Source organism: Papaver somniferum, chromosome 5 (genome assembly GCF_003573695.1).
Source record: "Papaver somniferum cultivar HN1 chromosome 5, ASM357369v1, whole genome shotgun sequence".
Classification (NCBI taxonomy): Eukaryota; Viridiplantae; Streptophyta; class Magnoliopsida; order Ranunculales; family Papaveraceae; genus Papaver; species Papaver somniferum.
Genome location: NC_039362.1, coordinates 147,668,979 through 147,679,504, shown reverse-complemented (window position 1 = coordinate 147,679,504; position 10,526 = coordinate 147,668,979). Strand labels below are relative to the sequence as shown.

The window sequence follows — 10,526 nt, the reverse complement described above, 5'->3', positions numbered from 1 at the left end:
TTCAAAGAAATGCTTATTACAACAGTTTCAAAGAAAGTTTATTAAAATGTGAAGCTTGAAAGAAACATCAAGACTAACAAAAACATCGATTATTTAATCTTTCTGGCAACATTACTTTTTAAGGGACTCTGCAAGTCTTTTTGAGATACAATAAGCAGTAGACTGAATAGTAATCATAGGGTTAACTCCAACAGCAGTTGGCAAAACACTTGCATCACATACATATAAGCCTTCTGCTTCCCAGCTCTCACCATTTTCATCAACTCCCCCTTCTTTCTCAGTAACACCCATCCTACAACTACCCATTTGATGGGCGGAACAATACATATTCCAATGTTCTCCTTTGGAACCAGGACCTCCTGGTACAGTTACTGTATCTAAAAACTCTTCCAATTCCTTTTCCTTAATCCCTTCACATTTAAGTCTTTGTCCATCGCTTCGATGTGTTCCAACCTCAACTGCTCCAGCACTTATCAAAATCCTTAACGCCGTTCTTAAACCACTTCGCAGGTTCTCTTTGTCTAACCTATTTACTCTGTAAGTTATTCTTCCTTCAGATTTCACTTCTCCTGATCCTCTATCTCTTACTAATGCAAATAAATGAGCTGTTCTTCCATACTTAACAAGCCTTTCTTTCATATCAACTCCTGAAACCCAAGGGACTAGTGAAGCAAAAGAACCTGGTCCCAGTGCAGGAGTTTCTATAATGGTCTGAAAATCATTAGAATCATCTGAAACAACTTTGTGTAGCGATGTGACTATTCCTCCTTCGTATGATTTTCCTTTCAAGTCATGTATTGATTGTGGGAAGTATCCCCACACCATAAGAACAGGATGAAGATGAAGATTTTTACCAATATTCGGGTTCTCTAATCCACTTGATCTCATCAATGGAGGTGTTAATAAAGACCCGCATGCTGAAATTGTAACTTTAGCATGAATTTGAAGCCTTTTTGAGATGTTTTTGTTCATAGTTTCTGCCAGGACTCCAATGCATTTCTTCTTTTTAGCAGTATGAACTGTAGTTTTGTTTGTTCCCAATATGAATTTCTGAGCTTTACATCCAGTTATGATTACTGCACCATTTTCCACAGCATCAACTAACCAAGTGGAATCAGTTCCCTTTTTATCTCCCGTCTTACAACCATAACAACAAGAACCACAATAATGATTCTCCGAGTTATTCCTTGGTATGGTTTCAACTTTTAGCGCAAGATTCTCACACCCTTTTCTCAATACTTGATTCTGAAACCCTTCCACTTTACAGTTTTCTGTTACACCTATTCGTTTGCACACAGTATCCATGGCAGCAAGGTAGTCGGAACTTCCAAAAAGTGGAATTTTATGGTCCACAGACCATTCTTGGAGTACAGAACTTGGAGTTTTGATGCATGCCGACCAGTTCACTGCTGAGCCCCCACCAACTGTTGATCCTGAAAAGATCATAACCTTAGCATCTAAAGTTGACAAGATTCCTCCTGATTCATATAGTTGATCCAGAGATGGACCTTCAAGAGATGAATAATCTTCGGGTACAAAGTAGTTCCCCTTTTCAAGAACCAGCACCTTTTGGCCAGATTTTGCTAAAACTGCAGCTACAACTCCTCCTCCACAACCAGAACCAACAATTACAACATCACATTCAATCTTGTAGAGATTTTGTCTTTCATCTTCTGTTACTTTCAAGCCTTTTCGAGTTAGAGACTGAATAAGGGTATCGTCAGTCTCATTTGAAGTTTCTATTATTCCTCTGTCAAGAGGCCTCTTTTTCTTACAAGTTTCAGATAAGTTCTCATTGTTTTCCACCTCATAACCAACAGCTTCCCATGCTGGGTTCTTCAAATTCTCATCGATCTGCAAGAGAGACAGACAGAGAGATGACGGTAAGAAAGTGTTATAAATTTATCGAGGAATCGTATCTTCCCACAAAGACTCGTACAAAAGTGAAAGAGATGAAAGCTAAACAGACAAATGAGACAAATCATAGTGGACTACAATGAAATGGAATATGATTCTATTGATTATGATTTCCCACCTAATCTTTAATCTGACGAACAAAACAGAGACATTGGAATCATTCTTTATGTGGAATTTCACCATCAACATTCGGCTATTACAAAAGGTCAAAGCTAAGGCATACGCATCCAAGTTCAGAAATTGACAGTATTAAGAAACCAAGTTTACGAATTTTATGCATATCAAAGGTTGAACATTCAAGTTACTTCACTTAATGGTAATTTTTTACTGTGATGGCTAACAACAGACAGTGGAAAAAACTAATTATACATTTCTGTACAACAAAGAAATTCCTGAAGAGGTATACCAATAATTCATATAAAATGACCATTAGTACAAATTGTGGCTAAGCCACATCAGTACAATCCAGACCGAACAGATCAGTTCATATTTCTCACCAACCCATAAAGCATGTTAGTTTCCATTTAATCAAACACGTTAATGACAAAGTAGTTGCAACAGATAAATAGACTTTTAGTTTCTTTGGACAGTGCTGTAGTGTAGCTAGCTAGAGTCATATACACTATTCCAACCATAAATATGCAAAACACCAAACAATTTAACAGTTAAAATGCAGATTCAAGTGAAAAAAATCATTATTAAGAAGCATAATAATTACCTGAGTGAGATAAGTGAAGAAGCCGAGAATTTTAATCAAAACAAAAACCATTCTCAGAGGTTTGAAGAAACACCTTCCACTGGACCATCTTTGTAAAATTATTTCTCTGTTTCCCAAAGAAATTTGTGAGAAATTATTAATAAAAGGAAAATTCGGAGTTAAACATATAAACCCACATAGCAGTAGAGTTCCCAATCTAGTTGAGAGTAATTTTAAAGCTAATCTCACTATAAAAATAGCTTCTTTTAAACCCCTCTTTAACAGCAATTCTGCTACCTCATCAGCTATTGGAGGTTGAGAAGCTGACGAAAGATAAAAGGATTGAAGAATCTCAGATGGGTCTTTAATGAAATTTTCATTCTCAGGTTGGATAGAAGGAATAAACGTCTCACATATAGAATTTAATGTTTGAATATCAGATGAAGAAAACCCATGGCTGTATTTATAATTCTTGTTTTTGTTTCCTATTCCTAATAGTGGATGATGAGTTTTTCTTGTTTGGGTTTGTTTCTCTTCTTCTTCTTCTTCCGCCATTGTTTGTCTGAATATACTTCTTTTAGCTAGATATGTTTCAGCTTTTGTAGAGTGTAGTGTTTATATAGAGGTAGCACAAATTGAAGAGTTGGAGTTGGGTGGGACTCGTGAGTGAAAGAGATGCGAGGCTCTCAAATAAGCATGAGATTTCTGTGGTTGTTTGTGTTTTTACGTTTTTCCGGTGACTAGAAAGATGAATTTGGTGGGATTGGAAAGTCACTTTAGAATTTAATGCTAATAATTATTATTATATCTTGTACAAGTTGTCAATATATGCCTTTAAAGACTGTCCAATTATTGGTGAAGCGTCCATATCAGTAGATGGGACTTGAAGTTATGACTTAGTGGTCGTAACTTGGTCCAAGTAGCTCAGAAGGTAAAACCAGAGTAAAGCAGTGAAATTGAAAGAATAACTCCTTTGATAGATAGAGGAGGGCAGAGAAGTGTATTAGTACAACAGCTTGGCCTTAGCTCTTGGGGTTGTTGTAATCTGTTGTAGTGCTTGTAACTTTTTTTTTTTTTTTGAAAGGTGTAACCGATTCATTAACTCAAAAGATAGTTACAATTCTTGGGAATTTGATCCATGCAGAGGCTGCATGTGTAATGTTTAATAGAAAAGGTGGGCATATATCGTGCCATACTTTCGTGGATTGGGTAATCGAGTGTTGTGCTTGCAGTTTGACCGCCTGGTTTGCAAGTTTGTCCGCCGCCTGGTTTGCTTCACGATAGGCATGCTGTAGTCTTTTATGTGGTACATGAGTTCATTTATTTTCTTGTAACTTGTTGCTTTGTTTGTTCTTTTTTTCTTCTTTTTCCTTTTTTTTTTGTGTGAGGAATTGGTTGATTTTTGTAAATGGGAGAGCAAAAAATAACCTGGGGAGATCGAAAATCATTGTCGACTCACTAACTGGGTCGTTTTGGTAAATCTGCTTGACTCGGACTAGAATGTCCTTATTGATATGCTACTTTTGCACGCTGACATTTCAAATCCATTAACCTAAGAGCAATTCCAATAGAACCATTTAATTTAGAGATATGCCACATCATTTAATTTAGAGATATGCCTGTCCAGGTGGATGGATAAACTGAGTTTTGGGCAGTGGGGAGAGGGGTTTTCGAGTCAAAACAAGCCGTCTGGAGCAGCTGGAGACGACCGAATCACACTGGTCCGAGCCTCGGCTTAGATTGAGATGAGACTCGGCTCAATGTGAGTCGGTCGTCTCTAACAGATCCGACAATGGTTGAATTTCCTAACGGCTACTTTTCCACCTATAAATATTTAATCCATTTAAACATACAACTCACACCAAAATTCAATCTTCTCTTTAAATGTCTCATAAGGCAATTTCTCTTTTCTGTGAGGCAAAACTTAAGGCTGGTGTAAATAAAATATGTGGTAGTCTTAAAAAAATCGAAAATTGTAAAAAGGAAAGTTATGTGTAAGTTTTAGAAGTTAATTCGGGAAAATGTTTCGTTAAAAAGCAAAGAAAAGCTTCAGTTTTGAAAGTTGACAACCGAAGTTTCAAAAACAAAGGAGAAACAGTTCACGAGCGCGTTGAATGGAAATTACGTCAAATGAAGAAAACCAGGAGGCTAAAGATTGTACTAGATTTTTATTGATGTAATTATTTAAGTTCTTATTGTTGTCAAGTTTATATCTTGTAAAAGAAGTGACAGTAATATTAATTAATGAAAATATTTAGACCGCAAAAGTTGACTTCCATCTTATATCAAGTGATACTTGTTACATTTCCTTACATATATAATAACTTGATTTCATAACGACAACAATAACGTTGAGCATTCAAAAAGATTGGATTCACCAATTGATTGACACTTAAACGTTGGTTTTGGATACCGTTCAAGTTGTTTCTCATATCAATCGGGCTCACAGATTTCTATCTGCTTGCTATTTATAGTTTTTGTTGACGTGTTTCTCGCTGAGATCAGCATTCACTATATATCTCTTTGAGATCTATATTGCTTGAGTGTGAATCTATACTTGACTATTTCGGTAGTTAAAGTTAGATTGATCTAACCAGACAAAGGAGTTTATTAGATTGAACGGAAGAGCCGTTGAATGCTTAAACTCTCTTTCTTTCGTTTTCTTCAATAAACTTGGCTTGAGCAATAGTTTTCTGAAAAACAGATAAACAACAAGTTAGTTAATATTATTTTGATTAAACTATGATGCAACGCTAAATGAGGATAAATTGTATTAAGATACTCACCAGTTCTTCATTGGACAATCCAGAATTATTACGTTGAACCATCCATAAATTTTTGTATAACGTTTGACATCTTTACCGATGAATGCAAATCTTAGTTCTAGGCTCTTGTTGTTTCTTATATATTCATTTCCCAATGCCACAAACCTTTGCAACACTCTTTCCCAGAAATGATCATTGTTTATACTTCTCGTTATACGATGTATCTAACATCAAACAAGAGTAAGATCTTCTTTCATAGTAAAGACGGGGAGGGCCCCTCTGGTGCAAGACAGATTTGATTGAGATGGACCATTTTGAAGAATGTTGAAACAAGCTTCGTAAGAAAAAGGTTTACTGTGAGTTTCCTCCCAATTATCTAGAGCTGTTTGGATCACTTAAGCTTCAGTTACACCGGTAAATTTTTCTCGATCAATTTCCCGTACCTGATCAAGGAATGACATGACAGCGCGATCAAACCACGAGCATCTCGGTTTCCTAGGTTCCCCGTTTCTGAGACAAACATGGTGAAAATGTTTTGCCAAAAAGACGTTTCCGACATGTCTTAATCGCGCATAATATTTTCTACACCAATGAAAAACATAGGCTTTGCATACAGCTAAATCCTCTTCTTTAGTAAATTTAGGACCACGAATTCTAGCAGACATTTTTTTGACAATTTTTAGTAAAGAAGTTTGTGAATGAAATATTGAGAACATATGGTTTTAGAGTTGAAATCGTTTGAATTTTATAGGGAGTGGAATAATAGACGTTGGATGAGACTAGCAGTTGTTGGATAAACCAAGGCCGATCGGCTCAACGTGAGGCGAGATAACGACTTCATTATAAGAGTCATATATTTCCTTATATAAATCATACATTGTTACCAATATTTTCCAAACACAGCCACAAACATTCTCAACCAACACCATGATTTCTAAAAACAGAGGAAAACAATTTGTATGTGTGCAAAAGAGGTTTGTCCGTTATGTTTCATGGATGACCATAGTCTGATGCAATGTCCTTGGATGTATTCTAAGTGTCCACAAGTTGGTTGTTCAACTAACAAAATTGTTGTTGAATCACAACCAGAAAATCTCAGGTATTTGCAATATCAAAATCCTAACTGTTCTGAAGAACCACGAATGTTAGATGATGTTATGAAGGAGCAAGAAGATGAAAAGGTAGAAGCATCTAAGAGAAAATTGAAGCTTCATGCCAGGTTGAAGAAGACACAATCCAACCACTGTGGAGAAGCATCATCATGGAAAAACATTAAGCTTAAAGTCCAGTTGAAAAAGCCACAACCTGACCACTGCGGAGAGGTAGAGTTTACAAAACAGATGATTAGTGAATGCTCAAGCCTTGGTTGCAAATTTTTTATGCATTTGCACACTTCTACAAAAGAAGACACATATGAAAAACACTTCTGGGAATGTCCTTCGTGTTTTAAGTTGGAGTGAAATTATTAAGCATATGAACTGATTCATCCACCGTTATATTGTCGTTAGCTTAATTAATGGAAATATCTTTGTATTTGCACCGTTGTTATGTTTATATCAAACAACATTTAGATTACATTAAACGTTACTTAGTCTTCTATTGTCTTCATTAAACGTTACATTAGACTTAATTACAAAATCATAAATACAAGGTAATAGAGGATCCTCCTTCATGGAGCGGCTGGTGGAGCGACTTGTGAAGCGGCTGGTGAAGCATCTAGAAGGCATAAGCGGTCGAACCTGTGAAGACCTCTAAGGATATTGAAACGACCTACAAACTGAAAAGCTCTGCCGTTAATTTCCCGCCACCACTGCAGCTCTTTGGATCAATTCATCTTATGTTTCACCGTTAATCCTATTTCAGTTAACTTGCATTACCATACCAAGAAATTGGTTGACAACATGATTAATCCATTGAAAAGGAGCAGATATTCCAATAACATCATGTTTCTCAGGTTCCCTGTTTCTGCAGCGACATTGCAAAAAAAATTGCCACAAAGCCATTTGCGTAAACTTCGTATTATGGATATTATTTCTTGTTTGAAAAACATAAGATGTGCAAATTGTTGAATCTTCTTCCAGAGAAAACTCAGTGTCAGATCATTGCTCGGTCGAACTAACAAGTGTTGATATATCAAGCTTGTTGTCAAAACTATATCTTGATTTCTAGTCTACAATTAGTTAAGTCTCGGATTAGGATAGAAGTATGTAGTTGAGAATCGTACATCACTGTGTTCTACCGTTTGAAGGCAAAGATCAACCGAAGCTTTTGGATAACTTCTTCAGCAAAAGGTAAATGACAACTGAACCACCTATTTCTCAAGTTATATTCATCCTTATATCTATAAGACGATGTCGCATGACTAACTATACTATTGCAAGCATATCAAGAATTTCGAGTCAAGTTTGTCTTGGTAATTAGTTCTCGAAATATTATGACTAAGCTTAATGAACATTTGTTCATACTTGACGAATTTCGGTCAAGAACAATTTATTGTTCATAATCTAAATCATGATTTAAGTTTATCATTCAAAAATAGCCTGGAACAGTGATATGTGTCATTGATGTTATTTGGGAATGTTTTGAGTTGATTTAGATAAATATAGAACTACTGTAAATCTGGATACAAGACAGTATGCATACCAGCTTACATACTGGAAAAACGGTTATAGGTCCGGAGTCGTAGTATATGTACCCAGTACACGTACCGGCGTAGCTATATATCGACAGCAATTTTTTGGTACGCACACCTGGTATCCATACCATAAAAAATATGTTGCTCGTGAACCATAAATGGTGCGCATACCAAGTATGCGTACTGTTGAGGGGTGAATTTAGGTTTGAGTTTCTACCCGTCCTAGCTAGCTAGATGACTATGTTGCTCTGAGTCGTCATCTAGTTCTTGTGCTTCTCAATCTAAAGCCGCTGATATTCTGCCAGATTCGTCAATTCCTGAGGTTAGTCTCTCTCTTTTTTTTTTTTTTTTGCGTTTACTTATCGCTACTTTGTTATGTTGTCATATCGTCATTGGTGCCAGGATATGGGTAAGAAGCGCAAGGAAACTTTTAAGCCTGACACGGATGGTGTGCGGCGCGTAGTCCCCAGCAACGATGGGCCTGCTAAACGCGCTAAGATGGATGGTGGTAGCTTGTATGCCCTTTCAGAGAAACAAACTGATGCTCCTACTTCTGACATACCAAGCAACCCCGTTGTGTCAGAAGACTCTGAAGACGAACGATTTCGTTTCCCTCTGGTGGTGAGCGTCATTGATGCTGGTGTAGACCCTGCTACCCACACCCTTGTCCATGGCTTCTGGGTTCCGACTGATTATGCTGCCACTTATAGGGACATCGTCGAGCGTGGTGGTGGTCATATGGCGAAGGAGGGTCTTTTGGACATCCGCATTTTGTGCTATATGACTAGGAATCTCTTGGAAGTAGCAGACCGTCTTAAACGCGTAGAGGATGATCATGTTGATGCAACGACGTTATGTAGTTGGGAAACTACTGTGCAGTCCGTGCTTAATGTTAAGTTTACTATAACGTGGTTGGAGGAGCTGTTGGCACAGGTGAAGGGCCGAAATGACCCTCATGGTCGGCTCACGAGTAAAATTTCTCAGTTGGAGGGGAAGCTGAAGAAGTGTTCGGAGACAACTTCTAGCAAGAAGGAGGCGCTAGATCTGTTACTTGCTGATGTTGGCGTGGTCACTGACGAGGTGTTACAGGCTGAGACTGCGGAAGCAACAGTTCACGCTGAGCTTGAGAAGAAGCGACAAGAGTTGGATAGGATCTAATTTGTTTGAAGCGCTTCGCCCTTGGTTTTTCCTTTATTTTGCTTTGTTGAACTTGTCTTTCAAGTGATGTACTTGCTTGTTTGCTTTTGGATTGTGGGATATTATGATGTTTGATTAATTGTTTTTGTTGTTGGTATTTTATTATCCTTGGTTGATTCTCCTTTCTTGTTATTGGGTGGTATGTGAGGTTGGTAAAAACGCGCCTACCCCTCTTTTTATTTGTTGAGGTGTTGGGGTGGGCGGTCACACGCCTACTCCCCCTCCTTTTATTGAGTAGGTATCAGGTGGGATGGGTGTCAGTCAAGGGCGCTTGTTCTTCCTTTCTTATGGATTACCCTTATAACTTCTTGGATGTCGGTTGGTCAGGCACTTTTGACTAACCTGATATATTTTGCAGTTTTATCAATCAATCAGGCGTCTTTGGCTGTCCCGAAACCTTTTGTAGATTTGTCGGTCAATCAGGCGCCTTTGGCTGACCCAAGACCTTTTGTAGATCTCAGTCAATCAGGTGTCTTTGGCTGTCCTGAGACCTTTTGTAGATTTGTCCGTCAATCAGGCGCCTTTAGATAACCTGAGACCTTTTGTAGACTTGTCAGTCAACCTGGCGCCACTAGCTAACCTGAGACCTTTTGTACATTTGTCAGTCGATCAGGCGCCTTTGGCTGACCTGAGACCTTTTGTAGATTTGTCAGTCAATCAGGCGCCCTTGGCTAACCTGAGACCTTTTGTAGATTTGTCAGTCGATTAGGCGCCTTTGGCTAACCTGAGACCTTTTGCAGATTTGTCAGTCTATCAGGCGCCTTTGGCTGACCTGAGACCTTTTGTAAACTTGTCGGTCAATCAGGCGCCCTTGGCTAATCTGAGATCTTCAGGTTGTCATACCAAGTGAATGTCATGCCTGTGAGCGATTTGGGGAATTCTCTTAGGCATAGCTTTCCATCCGAGGCTCTATCATCCATTGCTGATAGGAATCGACTAAGATGTTCTCGGGCGTTTTCTTGTCCGTCATATGTCTTGAATTTTGGAGATGTGTAGTCTTCGGGGTATTAGTATTCTCGGATATCCATCGGGTATGGGATACTTACACGGCAGTGGTTTTCTTGTTTCACCACTTGATAGTTCTCCTCCAAGTACTTCGCCATTTTTTTTGGTGACGTCGCCATCGTCTCGTCGTCTTTGCACTTCTCGCCTTTCGTCTTTTCTCTGGGAGTGCCTTTTCCTGCTATTACTGCTTTTGCGATCCATTCTTCAAGATCTTGCCTTCTTCGTGAGCGCTCCTCTAGTTAATTTTTCATATTTTGCAAGGTTGATGGTATAGGTTTTGTTACTTGCGTTCTCTTTCCTCGTGTTGTCG

General features: G+C 38.3%; 1 protein-coding gene across 1 annotated transcript; it reads right to left on the bottom strand.

The window, feature by feature from the left end:
* On the bottom strand, window positions 1–3,314 carry LOC113283134 (long-chain-alcohol oxidase FAO2-like). Its single transcript, XM_026532292.1, has 2 exons — window positions 2,636–3,314; window positions 1–1,854 (listed from the first exon to the last, which is right to left on the bottom strand). The coding sequence occupies exons 1-2, from the start codon at window positions 3,167–3,169 to the stop codon at window positions 112–114; spliced, it is 2,277 nt and encodes a 758-aa protein (XP_026388077.1). The 5' UTR covers window positions 3,170–3,314; the 3' UTR covers window positions 1–111.
* Window positions 3,315–10,526: the final 7,212 nt, after the last annotated feature.